This window comes from Myotis davidii, unplaced genomic scaffold, assembly GCF_000327345.1.
Source record: "Myotis davidii unplaced genomic scaffold, ASM32734v1 scaffold38, whole genome shotgun sequence".
NCBI classification, from domain to species: domain Eukaryota; kingdom Metazoa; phylum Chordata; class Mammalia; order Chiroptera; family Vespertilionidae; genus Myotis; species Myotis davidii.
Window position 1 is genome coordinate 4,700,166 of NW_006291383.1, and position 19,530 is coordinate 4,719,695.

At 42.3% G+C, this 19,530-nt stretch overlaps 1 protein-coding gene across 3 annotated transcripts in view; it reads right to left on the minus strand.

The window, feature by feature from the left end:
• Positions 1 to 2,242: 2,242 nt before the first annotated feature.
• RPN2 (ribophorin II) overlaps positions 2,243 to 19,530 on the minus strand; it is a 57,283-nt gene continuing 39,995 nt past the window's right edge. The window contains exons 10-18 of one of the 3 annotated variants that reach the window (XM_006764505.2): positions 18,117 to 18,208; positions 16,383 to 16,497; positions 13,955 to 14,149; positions 12,704 to 12,790; positions 10,867 to 10,962; positions 9,260 to 9,335; positions 7,405 to 7,534; positions 5,888 to 5,935; positions 2,243 to 2,567 (exon numbers count right to left, since the gene is read on the minus strand). In XM_006764505.2, coding sequence (XP_006764568.1) covers positions 2,555 to 2,567; positions 5,888 to 5,935; positions 7,405 to 7,534; positions 9,260 to 9,335; positions 10,867 to 10,962; positions 12,704 to 12,790; positions 13,955 to 14,149; positions 16,383 to 16,497; positions 18,117 to 18,208 — 852 coding nt within the window. In that variant the 3' untranslated portion in view covers positions 2,243 to 2,554. The remainder of the gene's footprint in view (positions 2,568 to 5,887; positions 5,936 to 7,404; positions 7,535 to 9,259; positions 9,336 to 10,866; positions 10,963 to 12,703; positions 12,791 to 13,954; positions 14,150 to 16,382; positions 16,498 to 18,116; positions 18,209 to 19,530) is intronic. The other 2 variants (XM_006764507.2, XM_015564444.1) reach the window with 2 other exon arrangements.

A 19,530-nucleotide genomic window follows, 5' to 3' on the forward strand; every position in this document is an offset into this window, starting at 1 on the left:
GGAGTCCTCTGCCTCAGCTCTGCAAAGGTTCCTTCTTGTCCTTCAGGTCAGTTTAGCTTTCCCAGCCCTTCTAGATAAAACTGCTTCCTTTAGCCCTAGCTGGTTTGGCTCAATGGATAGAGCGTCGGCCTGTGGACCAAAGGGTCCCAGGTTTGATCCCAGTCAAGGGCACAGGCCCGGGGTTTGCAGGCTGGATTCCCGGTGGGGGGCATGCAGGAGGCAGCCGATCGGTGAATCTCTCTTATCATTGATGTTTATCTCTCCCTCTCCCTTCCTCTCTGAAATCAATATATATATATATAAAATTTAAAAACCCAAAAAACTGCTTCCTTTAAAGCCCTTCTCATGTTTGTAATAATTTTGCTCCCTTTCCCTATACCCTCCAGGTTCTAAGTGGACCAAGGGCAGGGAATGTATGTCTTGCTCATTGCTGTAGTTCTGGGCACAGCACCAAGCCTGGCACGGCACAAATGTCTGCTGTTGCCTGATTCTCCAGTTCCCTCGGGGTCTGCAGGCCAGCCTGACCCAGCCCTGCCTCTAGGATGCCATTGCCTGACTTCCTTTCTTCCAGCCACTGCACTTCCATCATCAGGCCCAGTTCCTCTTCCCCATAAGGCTGTCCATCAGGCCTCATCCGGTCTGTCTTCCAGAACTGTACAGGTCTGGTTACAGGGGTAACCAGCAGTCCACCCAGCTCTCATCCCTTCCACACCACTCTAAGCTGAGGTCCCTAAGGGACACTAGAAGCCACCCAACAGCAATGGGAGGTCAACATCACATTTTCCCCTCAGGGTGGGATAAGCTAAAACTTCTTTTTTTAAAGCAAGGCTTCAGTCCTATGTCCACAGGAGTGAAGTGGCAGGTGGAACAGCATGTTGTGGTATGCAGACTGACACCTGTGAGGGGCGGGGCTCTGGCACACTGGGAAGTGCTGGCCCCATCCATTGGGAGCTGCTATTCAGTTCCAGCTGATTATTACCAACTCTGAATCCAAAACCCCAAACCTAGATTTTTACATGAACTTTCTCAATTTGTAAATGTTAGCTACTAATTCAATTAAAAAAAAAGTCACTATGGGTCAAATAAAATGTATCTATAGGCCACCAGCTGCAACCTCCGGGAAGGTGAGGCCTTCTTCCCATCTTAGAGGCATCCCTGTAATTGCCCACATGGCCCTCTGGTCTGCAGAATCTCATTCAGAACTAGCCCCAAGTTCCAGTACCTCCTTTTGCCTTTTCCCAATCAATATCCCAATTTCCTTGCTGTAGTGAAGTCCAGCTTGAAAAGCAATCTGAATAAAAAACACTCTCTACCCCCAAATTCAATACTGTTAGGATTAGCTGCATTTCAAACGTTATCTAAATGTATTAGTTATGTTTCAATTAATGGAATTAGAAGCAATGAGCCAAAGTACATGACTTTGGGCCAGTTAGGAAAGATGCCAAGCACGGAGCCAAGTGCTTTAGATGCATGAAACCGCTTGTCAGATGAGGTTATTATGTCTTTTACTGAAGAAAAAAAGGAGGCTTAGAGAGTTCAGGCCCTTACCCAAAGTTCCTCCCCCTAATAGTGGTAACAGCAGGTCTGCCTGACACTGAAGTCTATACACTTACCCACATCAATTCAACGTTACTTCTCTAAGTGGTGTTATATAACCCCCATGTGATGGTGGTCCTGGGCACAACCTCACAAGGGGTGTTCCTGAGATGTGTGTGATCCTCTAAGACAGTGGTTCTCAACCTTGGCTGCACATTAGAATCACCTGGGAATCTTTTTAAAATCCTGATTTCTGGGCCTCATCCTCCGGAAATTCTGTTGTTACTAATGTTGTGGCCCCACCCCATAACAAAGAAACAGAATTTCCGGAGGATGGGGCCCAGAAATCAGGATTTTAAAAAGATTCCCAGGTGAGTCTAATGTGCAGCCAAGGTGGAGAACCACTGGTCTAAGAGCTAAGATAATGCATGTGGTCGGCCTTCTTTTAAGACAATCCCTCCCCTTCCCCATTGCACATTGACACCAAACTTTTAAGACAAAAGCAAAGCCTTCAGATACCAACAGGGCCCCCATGCAGACGTCTGGTACCCGGGGCTGGAGAAGAAAGGACACTGGCTTTTCCCGGTGAGAAGGACCAGGTGAAAGGGCCTGAAGAAACGTCCTGGCTATTGTGTCAACAATATTTCCCAACTAAGTCCTCGTGTGTGTGCCCCAGGAGTCCCACAGTCCAAAACTACTAGAATAAACTCTCAATCAAGCCTTTGTTCCCATTATTCCCTTTATTCCAAAACAGCTTTATTTGGGTAAGAATATTCACAGCATCCTGCTAGGGCATCATGCCAAAGAAACAGAGTATCTGGCCTCACAGGAATCTGCTGTGTTGGGGCAATAAAAAAAATAAAATAAAATAAAAAAGCAAAAAAAGTCTAACCACAATTTCAACTTAGGTCTTTTTAAATAAAGTTTGTTTTTCATTCCTCTTTTCAAACTGAATTGTTCTTGATTTCTCTTCTTGACATTCATTTCAGGTTTCAGAGTTTCCTTTTGACTTCTGGAACTAATGTGCTGTTCTGAAAAATGGAGACAAACGCAAAATTATTGAAGGTTTCAATTTACTATCATTGTTCCTAACCGCTGACAAGAGAGAGTCCAAGGTACTCCCTACTATAAGTTCCCATTAATAAAGGAATAATCATTTTTCTATGAATTCTATTTACTTATGTCCCATCTCATTTCACAAGAGTAAAAGAACTATTTCAAACTAAAACTGATGACAAGTTAAATAAAAATAAAGAAACAAACTTGATAACTAAGAAAGTGATATGTGAAAATTTAAGATGAGGTAATTCCAGGCACACCTCTCACAGTGCAAGGCCAAAAAGACAGTGTAAATTTTTTTTTTTAAGATTTTTTATTGAGTTTTAGAGAGCGAGGAAGGGAAGGGGAGAGAGAAACACTGACGTGAGAGCAAAACATTGATCAGCTGCCACACTGGCCAGGGCAAGACAGTATAAATTTTTATTATGTGAACAGAAAAGATGATTTAAAGAATGCTCATCTTCAACTTCCCAGACTCTAGGTCCACCAACCAACATTTGGCCCTCATATAGCCAGGAAGACAACGTTCTGACCACTCAGTACAGAAACCTGCATGCGGTTATGTTCTTGCCAATGGTCAGAATCTAAATCTTAGAAAGAATGATCCTCAAAAATGGGACTCAGCTCACAGAAAAATTTTAAGACGGAAAAAACCCACTAATCTCTTTATTCCTTCTTGCTGTAAGGTTACCTGTCCCTAAACTTCAAGAAGTAATGGGGAAACACAAGAACAAAAATGACAATCTAGACAGACATTGTGCAACCAGGAAGGTGACAACAGCAAGTAAGTGATTTGGTGGCTCTGGCAAGCAGAGGCTGGGTGCTGACACACATGCTGTCCTCGGCAGGCAGCTATATCCAGTGGTGAGGGCCGATGTGATGACACAATCTTGCAGATGGCTGCCTTCAACTCAATTAATCAGCAGTTCCAAGGGCAGGTACAGGCACAGAATTAATCCTGAGGGCTGAAGTGAGTGCTCCTAACTCCCTACCAACACTCAGGTACTTTAAAATATGTGTTCCAAATGTTCACGTGGAGAGGATAGCATGAGCATGAAACGAGAACAGCTGGAAGGGTAGTGGCCCACAAGCCTTTAATCCTGGCTAAGATGTTATGCCCCTGATCACATCAATGTATGTCCTCAAATAAAAACCACCTAGCTACCAGGGACTTTCCTTTAAAATCTGGCCCTGGCCGGTGCACTCAGTGGTTAGAGCATTGGTCCTCACACAGAAGGGCCTCAGGTTAGGGTCAAGAGCACTGGGCTGTGGAGTCCAACCCTGGCCCCAATCAGGGTGTGTGCGGGTGGCAACCAATCACTGGTTCTCTCTTACATTTCTCTCTCTCTCTCTCTCTCTCTCTCTTTCTCTCTCTCCCTCCCTCCCTCCCTCCCTCCCTTCCTTCCTTCCTTCCTTCCTTCCCTGTCTCCTTTCTACTCTCAAAGGAAATATCCTTGGGTGAGGATTTAAAAAAAAAAATCCTAGGTCTCAACTTCAGAAAGTCCTAAACATCTAAATAATCAAGGATTATTTCCTCTCTTTCAAGCAATATGATTTGAGGACAGTAGGGTGAGGGCAGGTTATCTAAAAATCAAGAAAGACAAAATCAATCTTTGAAGAATTAAAGAGCTCAGTATTCAGCAGAAAGGACCAGTTCTGAAAGCAAATCTCAGACAGAGCATGTACTTTAGGATAAAACCAAATAGAAATGGCCAAGGAATGAGGATGGGGAGGAGGACTCACTAAAAAGGGACACAGGGGCACTTTTTGGAGTGTGGAAATAGGCTGTATCTTGATTGAGGTGGTGTTTTCACTATTGTATGTGTTTGTCAAGATTCACAGAATTCTACACTAAAAAGGGTGAATTTTACTTTATGTAAGTTAAACCTGAAAAAATAAAATTTAGTTTCTTTTTGTGTTGAGGATGAGACGTTTCAATTTATGGTCACACATCAGTGAAAAGGCTCTACAGTCTATGCTTTTGTTGATTTTTTTTTTTCAGAGGATTAAAAATTAGATGGCTTCATTGCTCTGGCAGGGAAAGCAATTTCCACAGAAAGAGATGAGAGGGAACATGACTAGAAAATTCAAATACTTCTGCCCTCTTTTTGATCTAGTACAGGGGTCAGCAAACTATGCCCCAAGGGCCAAATCCAGCCCACTGCCTGTTTTTATAAGTAAAGTTCTATTGGAACACAGCCATGCTCATTTATTTTCATAGTCTGTAGCTGTTTTCACATTAAAGTGGCAGAGCTGAGTAGTTCTAACAGAGACCGTATGGTCTTTGAAACCTTAAGTACTATCTGGCTCTTTCCAGAAAACTTTTGCCGATTCCTGGTCTAGAGGAGCTGATCAAAGAAGCATCAGACACTCTCTCCTCCTTGCTCCCACTTCATCTTTGTTCGAGGACTAATACCTGCATGGAGAATGGTGATATTTCACACGAAATTTCAGTCACACCGGGAGCAGCCCTGATCCATATCCTAAACTCTAGGAATCTGGGTTCTGATACTGGCTTTGCTCTGTGGCCATCAGTCCATAATTTAGAGTCTCACCAAACCAACCGTTTGACCCAACCAAAGATTAGTGTTACAGAAAGGCCTAGAAACCATGACAAGGCGTGCCAGGAGTTGTCATCAGATCATCATAAAATGAATTTAGATGTTCTGAATGGGGTTCCCTTTTCAGAAGTCCAAGGCTGGACCTGTCTTATCTCGACTCTGTTCTCCTATAAACATAGAGAGAGAGACAATTATCTAAAAAGTACCCCATGAGCCCAGCCAGCACAGTTCAGTAGTTGAGTGTCAACCTATGAACCAGGAAATCACAGTTCGTTTCCTGGTCAGGGCACATGCCCAGGTTTGCGGGCTCAATCCCCAGTGTGGGGCATATAGGAAGCAGCTGATCAATGATTCTCGCTCAGCATTGATGTTTCTATCTCTCTATCCCTCTCCCATCCTCTCTGAAATCAATAAAAATATATTTTTAAAAAATAAAAAGTACCCCATGAGACATTAGGGAGAATGGAGTTAGGTAGTTAAAGCCAGGTCAAGGTTGCTCTGCTGCAAAATTACCTCACCCACTGGGCTAACTCAAGGGGCTTTGGCTTTTGACCCGGGGCAGTCACAACCTGGGCCAGAAAGTGGGAAAACGGGCTCAGGATTCAGCTTTGGTTTAGGGATGAGTGGGGAGGAATGAGTGGGCTGCAAACTAGGTAAGTAACTGACATGCATGAGGCAGGCAAGGGGGGAAAGGGGCCCTGCTTCTGGATGAGACCGCCCTTCATCGTTACCGTAATGTCCTATATTTTGCCAATCTACTGCTCTGCTCTGCAGCGATCCTGCCAAAGGAAAGAGGGATTGAGAATCAAGAAAGGACAGTGAGAAGAGAAATAAGCTGAGGAAAGAAACGGCAAACACCCAACCAGAGCTTTCTTTAGGGTCACTGACTTTCCCAGTCCAGTGTTTGTTCTAGGACTCACACATAGCTATGTAAGAATGGGCTTTAACCTTCTGTATGGGATGTATGCGGGGGAGGGGGGGGGGGCGAGATAAGAATCATGATCTCTTTCTCCAAAAAATGTACAATTTTAGGATTCCAGATTAGGAACTCATGCTGAGTTGGATTTCAATCAAATGGTGTCCATCCTTATCTCCCCTTGATTTTGTTTGTCTTGTGGGGCAACTTCCAGAAATAAGAGAACTCAGCAGAGTATGGCCTTGAGCTCCCTGGAGCCTAGACTTGTTGCTGCACGGTAAAAGGGCTCAGAAAACCTGGCCCTTTCTCAAATGCAATGCATAGCTGCCAAGTGAAGGCTGCTGGAGGGGCAGCAAAATGAACAGCTGCCATTGCTGGTGCAAAGGGAAGCTCTGGTGGAATCTGGATTATTCAGGGCAGTCCTGGTGCATGTCGGGGCTGGGTCTCGACAGTGAGGCCCTAGAAAGCTCACAATGGAGATTCAGGCAAGGATGAGATGTGCGGCTCTCCCGCCCACTAATGATCTCTGAGAAGGCTTCTCTCTGATCTGACCAACTTAATCAGCAGCCATGTTGAAGGGCACACTACTGAATTACATTCTTCCAGCAAAAGTCCTGGAGAGGAGAAAGCAGGACATGTCTAAAAATGCTAACTTCCAAAGGTGAAAGCAAGTCTGACCCTCTTTTACTGACCCTCACATAGCTGAAATCACCCAAGTTCTAATAAAGTCAAATCAATGAGAAACACCTATGTGACATTTAAATGTGCCCCTAATCCAGGTTCAAAAGTCAAGATGCCATCACATGAGATCTGATCACTGTGTGAACCTAACATTGTCTGGTTCTTGGGGACGTGGTATGGGCTACTGAGCAGTGAGGCTGTTTCTGGGGGGAAGAGCATGGACCTTCATGCTCAGGAGGAAAAGCTCTGGGAGCCTGTGGGGGTTACAGAGAAGTAACCCTCTGGGGCAGGGGAGGAGGGCAGGGTTCTCTGGGGCAGCAGAGGAGAACATTGTTATACAGACCAGCACATTAACAACAATCTTCTGCTACATGTCCTAATCCATTTTAATCTTCATAAAACAATTATTTTCTTCTCATGTTCTAATGTGTCAGGGTATAAAATGGCTGGGATTTGAAAACATTTAAAGCTGACCACCAAGGCTCTTTTCTGACTTAAAAAGGCTTCTGTATTGGGCTGGATTAACGTGCCACACTTGTCCCTAAGGATGTAAATATTTTACCACATACCGTTGTTCAGAAAGTTGGGGGAGCAGAGCTAACAAAACATTTCTAATCCCACTCTGGGACCGTGGCCCATCCCCAACCTTACCTTTTGATTGCCTGCTGGGCCAGCATCCGATTGCCAGCCAGAAATGTCACACTACCCAAGATGGCCAGGTACTTCAGAGTCTGGAACATGTTGAGCTGAGTCCAGTAGACATACATGAGCCCCAGCATAGCTACAAGAACAGGCACCGTGAGAACCAATTAAATGAAACTGTGACAACAAACTGGGGCAGAGGACAGTGAGGAGCAGTAATTGCTAGATCCAAAACAGGTCTGTATTTCTAGACCAGCTTGTTTTATTCCTTTTATCTGATACCAAAAAAACAGATAACTCAATATACTTGCCTCAGCCTTCGCTATCAAGAAATCCAGAGGTAAAAACCAGACCTCAGCTACTTTATCTTATTCCACAGTCTGACTCACATAGATTTTCTTTAATGTCAATTTTTTTATACATTATTGTTATTCTTGGGACTCATTTTATTTTGAAAATTCTGAATAAAAATATACAGGATTAAATAAACAAATAATTTCCTTTTTCTTAAAATTTTTTAAAACATGTTTTTATTAATTTCAGAGAAGGAGAGAGAGATAGAAACATCAATGATGAGAGAAAATCATTGATTGGCTGCCTCCTGCACGCCCCCCACCGAGGATCAAGCCCGCAACCCAGGCATGTGCCTTGACTAGAATCGAACCTGGGACCCTTTAGTCCACAGGTCGATGCTCTATTCACTCAGCCAAACCGGCTAGGGCCTTAAAATTTTTTAAGGATAATTTGCCACTGTGCCTAGGAGGACTGAGGAGGCTTAGTGAAAAGGGCTCAGGCCTGCACATTGAGAGTATAGGGTCCTGGTCCAGGCCCTGTCCTTCCATCCACTTAATTTCTCTGAGCCTAAATTCTCATCTATCAAATATGGATCATAATTCCTGCCCTGGTCACTCCCATCAGAGTTGTGATGAGAATCAAATGAGGGGATGTGCACACAAAGCATTCTGGCAAGAAAAGTCACAGCTCTAAACAAATTTATATTCAGGTTTTGTTCTCAACCTGACCCAGAAGGCTATCACTCAAATCCAGTAACTGGACTGGAGAGAAAGGTCATCCTATCAATTTTGCCCAGAAGATGATGAATGAACTACAGTGGGGGTTGTTAACCATTTTTGAGGTCATGGACCACTATGAGAATCTGATAAAAGTTATAGACCAATGATGGCGAACCTATGACACGCGTGTCAGAGGTGACACGCGAACTCATTTCTTTGGTTGATTTTTCTTTGTTAAATGGCATTTAAATATATAAAATAAACATCAAAAATAATTCTTTGTTTTACTATGGTTGCAAATATCAAAAAATTTCTATATGTGACACGGCACCAGAGTTAAGTTAGGGTTTTTCAAAATGCTGACAGGCTGAGCTCAAAAGGTTCGCCATCCCTGAGTTATAGTCTGTTGGTTTATATTAAACTAGAGGCCTGGTGAACAAAAACTTGAGCACTCGGGTGTGGGGGGGTCCCTCAGCCCAGCCTGTGCCCTCTCGCAGTCAGATAACCTCTGGAAACTACATTAATGCTCTTTGTCCAGGAAGATGGCTCAATGTAAAGATACAATAAGTGAGTAATCTCTGGAAATGAACAGGGCTATTAAATGAGGGTAAATGGCCTGCCAACAGCAGCCTATTACAATGAAACCCAATATAATGACAGCTGTTCTAAGCTGATGGCCCAAACAGGTTTATCATCATATTAACTGTCCTAAAAGGCCAGGAGGAAGAGGGAAATGTTATACTATTAAGTCATTATAGTTAATAGGCTGTGGGTCTACTTAACAGGGTGTTTGCGTGGGCAGGCTAAATGTCAGAGGAGGTTAAATGGAATTAGCAGCCGGGAGCACTTACCAGCATGTCCCAGGTGAAAGATAATCGTGCTAGGAGCAAAAGTAAAGTTGGAGATATTGGCACCAATCCGGATCCACTAAACAATGGGGAGAAATAAATTAAAAAGACTTTACAATATGAAAGGGAGGCAACACCTGGCATGTCAATGCTAGTCCAATGAATAATCCTAAGGGCTTACAAGTTCATGCATACTTGGACAGGGAATTTTCCCAAGTGACAATTAACCTATTCTAAGTCTTTAGGAAAAATTGTTCCTTTTTCCCCCCCTTTAGAAAGGCATTCCAACACCTGCTCTCAAATGTGCTTGGGTAACTCAAACCTGTACATCATACATTGACAGCAAACTTTTCTATTTTAAAATAGGTGAACCCATGAAGCTGAAAGGTCAGAAACTGCGTTCATGATAAAGTAACTGGCACCCCTGCTATTTTCTCTAAGTATTGGTAAGATAAACCCACTGGCAGCTGGTAGGATGCGTGCTCTTGCTGTGGGTTCCTTGGCTTTTGAAATTCTGATCTCTCAAATATGACAACAGGTACCCATACCCTAGGGCAGTGATGGCGAACCTATGACACGTGTGTCAGAGGTGACACACGAACTCATTTTTTTGGTTGATTTCTCTTTGTTAAATGGCATTTAAATATATAAAATAAATATCAAAAATATAAATCTTCGTTTTACTGTGGTTGCAAATATCAAAAAATTTCTATATGTGACATAGCACCAGAGCTAAGTTAGGGTTTTTCAAAATGCTGACATGCCGAGCTCAAAAGGTTCGCTATCACTGCCCTAGGGTCTGGTTTCTGAAAGCTTGTGGCATGCCTTTCAGATTTATATTGACCAATAATTATTTTATTAATATCAATGAATGAACTAGGAACAGGCAATTTTCCAAAAGTAAGATCTAATAAGTTGCTAATTTTCTGAACTTTGATGATATAAATCTATGTTTATCATTTTTAAAAAGAAAAAAAATTAATTCGTAAAAAATTTTCAAATAGTACTTTAAAGCATAAAAGGTAAAAATTTCTTTTCTCTATACTCCTTAAAAAGACCTCTCCTTAGAGGTAACCCTAATCTAACCCCTTGTCTTCTTCACTCGATAAGACATCCTAGCAATCTTGTCATATCAGCATATAAATCTATCCATTCTTTTAATAAACTGCATATTATTCCACAGTATGGATGTCCCATAGTTTATAAAGACTTTAGGTTGCTTATAGTTTTATGCTCCAGTGCTGAAATGCACAGCCTCTGTATTCTATTTTTACATAGCTATAGGCATTGGGGCCTTTTTTATTTTTCTCCCACACTTACCTCATCTGAACATTCCTAGATAGAGCATCCCAGTCCATACACCCTCATCATTTTCAATGCCCATTGGGTACTTTCTCATGCCCCTTATTAATGGAGTGGTTTATTTGGCTGCTTCCCCATAGTGGGGACTTTTAGTTATTCTAAAAGTTTTTGACCATTGGTGCAGGTCACAGCTGCTGGACCCCTTTGGAGCTGTGCTGAGGCCAGAGCACAAAGCCTCCTTTGGAACAGCTACATCTGCTGAATCTGGCGCCAGACACATGCTGCCCGTGCTAATCACAGCTACTTACCAGAGCAAAGAGCAGGAGCAAGGGCGAGAGGATCAGGGCAGTGAACGTATTAGACACCACTGTGGGGGGCCTCTTCTCAGGCTCACGGAACAGGTGCTACCAAAATAAGTCACACCAAGAATATTTAAGAACATGCCCTTCCCTGTAGGAGCTGCCATGTTTACAAGGTCCAAAATGCCAATGACAGTCAAGATGAGGAACTGTCTCTCAGAGGCTAAAACCCCCTGGCAATGAATGGCCACTTGGCCTTTTGCCTCATCTCAATGCTGACTTCTGATCCCAGAGGTCTCCTTTCAAAGACAATACACTAGTCTCAGCTCACTACTTGGCCAACCCTCTTTATCCCTTCAAAGACTCATTGCCATTTAGAGGTTGGGGAATTGCAATCCATCAAGTGGCATTTGCCTAGTATCAATGAGGGAGCCCAGGTATATGAATGGCTTGAGCAACACACCCAAGGCAGGAGTCTGGATTTTTTAATGCTTCTGGGTCTCCAGGGTGGGACTATCCATCCTATGTCACTCCCCCACTTAAGTCAGCTAACTGGTGTTAACCTCACTCTCTTTAACACAGTCCTACTCTACCCTTGGGGCCCTTTTTTTTTTTTTTAATAGTGAAATAAGAGTAGTCTGCTTCGCCAAAACCGGTTTGGCTCAGTGGATAGAGCGTCGGCCTGTGGACTGAAAGGTCCCAGGTTCGATTCCGGTTAAGGGCATGTACCTGGGTTGCGGGCACATACCCAGTAGGAGATGTGCAGGAGGCAGCTGATCGATGTTTCTCTCTCATCGATATTTCTAACTCTCTATCTCTCTCCCTTCCTCTCTGTAAAAAATCAATAAAATATATATATATAAAAAAAAAGAGTAGTCTGCTTGGAACACTTCAACATTAATGTACACATAGGTTTCCACATTACTACAGTAAGATCATTTCTCATGAATGCAAAATAATTCACTGAGTGGATCACCTCAATTTTCTTAACCGGTGATGAAACTGTTGAACAATTCTTGTGCTTATTTTGAAAGTTTTAGAAACTTTTTAAAGCCTTTCTTGCCTTATCCATTTTTCATTATCTGCTGGTTTTTTTGTTTTTTAAATCCTTATCCCAGGATATTTTTCCCATTGATTTTTATAGAGTGGAGGGGGGCAGGGAGAGAGGAAACATTGACATAAGACACATTCATTGCCTCCCGCACGAGCACTGACTGGGGCAGGGAATGGAACCTGCAACCGAGGTATGTGCCCGTGACCAGTAATCACACCCACGACCCTTAGATCCAAGGGCTGATGCTCTAACCACTGAGATAACCGGCCAGGGCTATCTATCCATTATCTGTTTTGATCCTCACAGTAGTCTGTGAGCTGCGCTGGGCAGGGATCGCTAATATTTGTGTGCAAGGAAGGTGAATCCCAGAAGAGAGGAAGAATTTGCCTCGGGGAATAAAGCCCTGTTGTCCCAGTTGAGTTTTCCACCAGTCAGCCCTATTAGCCCTGATTTATGTAGGAGCAGACAGAAAGAAAGCCAAGCCCAGCTTTGCTATAGCTGTCAGGCAGTGATCTCAGGCTGTACCTCCTGTATGTTTAGGAAAAACAGACTCGAGTTCTGAGATTGTCTACAATTACCTGCTTTCTGGGAGCTGGTCACAGGGCTCTTTGAGCCAGTGTTGTCATCTCTAGAATGCGACTGATATATGCTCTGCCTAATTCACAGGGTGGTGAGGATCAAACTATACAGCATTATACAGACAAGCTAAAGAAGGGCCCAGAGTCTTTGTCCAGAGTTCTGCTACCATTTCACATTTCCTTGTGCTTAGTGGAGAAGCCTCTTGAAAAATACCTGAATTTCCTGTTTGGGGGTGAAAAGGTTCTTGGACAGGACAGTTGATGGAGCATCTTCCTCAGGGAACTTGATGACCACATCAGCCTAAAAGAGTAAGAGCATCTTTAAAGTCACAGGGGCAGAGAAGGGGGTAAGATTCACTAGTACAATAGTACCCCCTAACTCACATCCAGGATCATAACTGGAAAAAGTTCCAAGCAGTACAATCACTCTAAGTCAGCAAACTGAGGCAGTAAAAATTTCAAGAACAAAATAATAATTTGTTGAAAATGTTTTTTAGAGCAAGAGTTCCAATTTTCTACCAGCCTGGTGAGCTGCTTAATACAAAAATCTCAGCTGGTACTCAGGCTGTTACAGCTGCAATCAGAAAACACTCAGTGTCCCTGGGAAGTGTGATTTAGTCACAGAAAAAAAAAAAAGAAATGAAAATGCGGTCTCATACAAAAAGCAGCCCAAAGTCCAGGAGAAGAAAAGGAGCTTTGAATACAACACAAGAAACACAGCTGCCCCTTTGTCTTGCAAAAGGAGCCAACCACCATTCAAGGATGCAATTTGGCCTCTGTTACCTTTCTAATCTCTTTGTCTACTACTGCTGACCAGATTCATCAGGTGCTCCAGTAAAATAGACCCCCACACATTGCAGTGAAAGTACCTCAGGCTGTTCCCCAGTGATCAGCCCACAGCCTCATATACTATTCTGATAAACCCTTGTAATTCTTCAATACCTAGCTCAAATGCCATGTTTTTTAAGAAGTTTTCTCTTATCAATTGAGATACACAGGTGAAAGGCACTATGTAAACTATGACATGTTATGCAAATGTTATTAGTTTATTAGCATTTTGAATATCCTATAATTCAATGTTCCACACCATCCTGATTGTTACTGGAAATCTTACCCCAACCCCAATCCCACAAGGTATACCATATCTAGCAGTTATATATCCTACATAGTGCTTTGATGTAATATGAAAACCTTCTCCCAGTATAACTTTTATAGAAATTTGCTAGAACCCACGAGGGCAAATATATACTTCATTCATTCACTCGATTACTGTTTATTAAACACCTACTATGTGCCAGGCTATATAGTGGCAGCACACAGCCCCTCACCTCACAATGCTTATTTGTTGCCCCGTGAATGGCACAGGCAAGGCTAGGGTAAAAAACCCAGGCCCCTGAAAAGGAACTGTCTGTGTCTGAATGGCACAGCCACTCTTGCCTAGGTCAAGCTGCATTTAGGCACATACCACATTCCAAAGGATTGGGTTCTTCAAAGTGGCATCTCCGATGATCAAGTAGAGAGTATAGATGCCAGAGGCAGAGTCAAATTCGATCTTTCTCTCTGAAGTATCCAGTTCAAACTTGTACACATTCTTGCTGTCCGGCTCAGCTACAAACACTACTTCCTGGCCAGTCTTCTGGTTATGGAGTCGGACAAATGTCTAGATGAAACAATAATATTGTATCTTATCTGATAATTTAAAAACTCCCTCAGGGCCCAATACTGAATCAATGAGGCAGCAGACTGCTGACTCTTTCAACACAGTGAGAGCTCCTGCCTGAGAGAACAGAAGGAGTGCGGAAGGAGTGGCCATCCCACCCTGGATCCTGGCTCAGGCAGCAGAGATAACTTTTGCTAGCATAAGAAATTTAACTTAGGGATGCAGCCAATTCTTGACAGTTGGAGGATGAATGCCCAGTTTGTGGATGATTTAAGCCCTTTGCTGTTGCTGCAATTTCTTCTTCCTGCCAGCCTTTTGGCCACTTCACTGCCCAATTAACTTCTTCACCAGAGGATAAAAAGAAGGGAAATGAGGTGGAACTGTGAGAGGCCCATTTTCAATTTCCTACTGCCTCCAGCTAAAGATTTAGTAGTGCAGGCTTGGAGACTGATAGCAGGCGGAGTTCTAATCAAGCAGAGCACCCAGGCTTTGAAGACAGACAGACTTGGATCCACTACTTATTAAGTGCAGATTACTTAAACCTCCTTAGGCCTTGATTTCATCTTTATGACAATAAGATTAACTTCAACGTGCAGTATACCTGTGTGAAGATTATGTATACAAAGCATTTAGCACAGGACCTCATGTACTCTAGCTGGTCAACAACAAACAGCAGCCGATATTATCAATATGATGGTGCCAGTCTAATCACTTTATCCCCTCAATGCCATAAGAAACTAAGGTTTCTCCACATTATAACTGCAGCAAAACTTGATATCCCCTCATAGCTTTTCTTCAAAATAAAGAATTCAACAAAGCAAGTAGATTGGTTCCATTTTACAGATCATAAGGCATGCGGATTAAATGAGGTACACAGCTAGTGCTGAATCCACAGAGAAAATACGAATCTCATTTGTTACTCTACACCTGGGCAACGAACCCTCAAAAGTATTTAGGAAAAGGGTCCAGAGATATGAAGCATCCTGGCTACAGTCTTGGCCAAGAATGGGATTTCAGGAGCTCGGATGCCTGATCTTCCTCCTTTCAGAGCCAAGTGCAGGCGGCAGCCAGGTTTGTCTGCAAAATGCTATTATACCTGAGAGGTCTCGTAGCCATGGTTTTCAAACCAGAATCTTAGATGAGACAAGTATTCAGTTAAAGTTAAGTTTCCTCACTAACTTTCATACCCTAACCCAAATTTCACCAATTTATTAGTCTTATAATTTCCTTTCTTTGTATTCTTTCTTTCCTTGTGCTGTTTGGTTGGTAAATATCATTGAGAAGAGCTGCAAAATGCTAACAGGCTATGTACTTAACAGTTGGTTAGCCATGGTCCTGATCAAGTACACAAACCAAGCTCTCTGGAGCTTGAGGGTGGAAGGGAGAGAGGAGCAAAGAGTGCAAGCAGTCACTTTGGGGGCTGGGTACAAGCGAAGCCACTGCAGCTATAGGAAACAGAAAGCAAAAGGTTTCCAAGTAAATTCACCCAACTCAGAGGTCAGCTCTGAAGCTGCCCCTCCAGCATGGACACAAGTCTAGTGGCTCTTGCCAAAGCATTGCTTACAAAGCACCTAAATCAAGCCCATTAAGTCCCATACTCTTTCCTGTCTTTTAGTATTCAGAGTATTTATCCGAATTTCCCTTTATAATACAACTGTGGATGAGACAGGGCTGAGAGCAATTACTGCCAACCATGGGGGATGACAGAGGTGCCTGAGAGAACAGAAGGCCATATCTGATTCTCTAGGGAAAGGACTTGGTTTGAAAATCTTTCAAAGAATATTATTACTTTATAAAACTGAAACCTATTGCTTTCATAATATGAAGTAGGGACAAGTTAAAAAGAACTGTTCTTCAGATTCCCACAAATAGAAACCTGCTTTGGCCTGAACAAAAACATGCTTGAGCCATTGCCTAGGTTTTCCTTTTTTTTAAAATTATTTTAAGGCATAGTTTTTGACGGGGGTTTTTGTCAGAAAGAAAAAAGCCTCAATTAAGTGCTAATCTGTCTTAAATATATCTTCTCAATACCAGCTAATATTTTTTAAAAAAAGAGTGTATGCCAGGTTCAGGATTACAACCAATATAAGAAGGGGCAGAGTGTCATGTGGGAGAACCGGATGGACCTTCAGGGTGCAGAGTGAAGATCTGAAAGCAGGAATTTGGAATCTTCTCTAGGCAGTTATATACTTGACTGTAATGTTTCAAGGCAAGAGAATGGCTTTTTCCTGACCTGGTGAGGGGTGAGCTCAGCACCAGTATTCACATCTACCAGCTGGAAGAACAGAGCAAAGTTCTGGTGGCTGTCTGCGATGAACGTGCCCTTGGCCTTGGCTGGATAGGTCACCCTGAAAGAGATATTTATACAGTAAATTTATAGAGAGGATCTGCACATATCTAAGAACAGAGTAAAGAATGCAAACTTCACTTCATTTTTCAACTTCCCTGTCTCATTGTTGTGGACAGACAGACATGGAGAACTGTCTGTGACCTGAGGGTTAATTGGATTGATAAAACCAGGACCGAGAAAAGCACAAAATAAATTTTTATCAGGGTCTGGAGAACTGCTATGTTATGTGTCCAGGCTTTCTTTCACTTCAAGGACCTAAGGATGTCAACCAAGTCAGGAACCAGTAGGGCTCATGTGTCCCCCTACAGGCACACAGATGGACTAGAGTGCTGGGATGGCAAAACCACAAGGAGAAATAATAATCAGATCAATGTTAGCAGCATATGTGAGCAAGGTTGGAAAATGGGGTAGGAAATGCAAAGGAAAAAAAGGGTACTTTTAAGTTTTTCTTTCTTTTTTTTAATGCTGTATGTTTTCCTAGATACTTTTTCAATTTCTTTTTCTGCCTGAAATTGGATTTTTAAAAGTCATTTTCTGAAAGGGCAGTTTTATGAGAAAACTGTTGTTGTCAAAGCTATTTCCTGGGATTTTAGGTTAAAATGGCCAGAGGGTAGAACAAGCAAAATGGTTATAGAGCTCACACCTGGCTATATTTTATACTTAGGCTTTATATCTACTTATGAGTAATAAAACTCTTCATTTATATAGAACATTAAACTTTGCAAAACATTCTCACAGATATTATTTCAGTAGATTTTCAAAAGTGTTTTCATCTCCAGTGTCACTATGAAACTATCCAAACCAGAGGAAGAAGGGCCAGCCCTTTCACAGGACTTAAAGGTTTTGCTTCTAGGCTCTAGCTAATATCCCATCTTCAAAATGGTCTTGAGAATTCACCTACTTTCTTTGGCATCTATATCCACACAAGTTAAGATGGGGGTCTGACTATACCCAAAGGTATAGATGACCCCTCAAAGTTAGGATCTAGGAAAAGCCTGACAAATGGGCTTCACACAGTGTTCTGACTGAACCCTGATCAATTACTAATGGTTACTTAGAAGGTTGTGTTAAAAAAGATTCTAAGTTCAACAGGAACAAATGCTGTGACTGATCAATGATGTCTTTCATGAACTTGAGAAAGGGAATCATATCCCTACTGTTAGGGATGTGCCATCTCAGTTCTAAGAACCTATGAGGCTTCCAACATTTTCCAGACACACTGTGGGCCAAAGAGAGTTGCCATGAGGCCACTCAAAGCAACTTCAGAACTGTGAAGACAAAGAGATTACACCAGAATATAAATTAATATACTGCTTCCTTCACTGATAAAGTTTTTCTTTTGAAAATCATCATCTTAACTAATTAATGTGCTTGGTGACATAGCTGACTGACTCACACTTACTCCTTATTTCATGGCCAGCTTGCTCAGAGACTGACAGCTGGTACAGATATCTCCCCAAACTGCTTAGATGCCAAGCAGCACCCCTGGTGGTGTGCCAGCAGAACTAGAGCCTCTTCAATTTGGAGTACAACCTGGATCACTGATGACAGAAATGACATCTAGAGGGGCTCAGCTCAAGCCTGAGCTCCCTTGTGCCCAGGAGGCATCCCACCTACCGTGTGGTTTTGGGTGCAATGCTCTGATCCTTATCCACAGTGGAGAGATCAACATTTGTGATGCCAACTTCAGTGGAAATCTTGACCCTGAGCTAGAGTGAAACACAGAAGAAAATCAACAAGTCACCTGGTAGATGTGCCAGGAATTAACACATATATCTAAACTAAGAACCAGGAGGTCACGTTTCAATTCCAGGTCTTTTCTTATGTCCTTTAAAATAAATAAGGGGAGAAACCCTTAAGCAGTACCCTTCAAATAACTTAAATCAAAATCAACAGGTACTCACTTCTAATGACAGCTAATGTTTATTGAATGTTTACTATGTGAAAGACACTGACTTTACAAAGATTATCTCATTTAATCCTCACAACTCTGTAAGGCAGTGCTATTTCAGATGGGGAAATTGAGTCCATGTTAGGCACCTTGCTATCCAGCTTCCCAGCAACACTTACTCTGTCCCACGCAGACTAAGTCTACCCATGAAGACCTAAGAAGCCATGGCAACCATCTGTACTGTTCACCAAGTACTTCTGGTTCTCCTGAGCATATGGTAGAATTGTACTTCCCTGCCCCTCTGGAGTCAAGCGTAGCCATGTGACTTGCTTTGGCCAATGAAATGTGAGCAAAAGTGACGTGTGTCACTTCCAAGTGAAAACTTTAAGAGTCAGTGTGTGATTCTTTTTCCCTCTGACATGGGCAATGCACAGAGAAAGGTTTGCTCTTTCAGCCTGGGTCCTAGAGTAAGGAAAACATGAAGCAGAGCCTCGTTGACAGATTATATACCTAGCATGGACCAAAAAGAACCTCTTGTTTTAAGCCAGCAGTTGCTAACCTTTCGGACCTCACGGACCACACCACCAGTGGTCCACAGACCATCAGTTGGCAACCGCTGTTTTAAACCACTGAAATTTTAGAGTTTATTACAAGCACAAACCAGTCCATTTTTACTCTTACCATGTTTGAATTCTATACATTCCTTATAAACATCTTCACAAAGAGGAGCTCACTGATGCCAGTACACAAATTTTTAAAAATTAAAATATAAAATTCCAAAAAAGACAGAAAATATGCTGTCTATTTATGGAAATTTTTTTTATTTAAAATCTAAATTTGAATGTGCAAATTATGCAAACACACCAAAGGCACTTATGTGTAAACATCTGTGAGATTTCCAAATATCTGATAAGCCTGAATGCAATACTTAAGGAAATCTTTGCCAAAATCCACTGGTTTATAGTCTAAGTCAAGATCAAGGAATAGAGATAGAGGACTGGAGAAATAAATGAAGGATAGCTTCAGCATTTTTCTAAAATGTACTATCGAGGTGTGACAGTCTCAAATCAAGGACAAAGAAGAAAAATTATAAAAGAATAAAGATAACTATCAAGTAATTCCTTTTAACAGCCTTCTCTT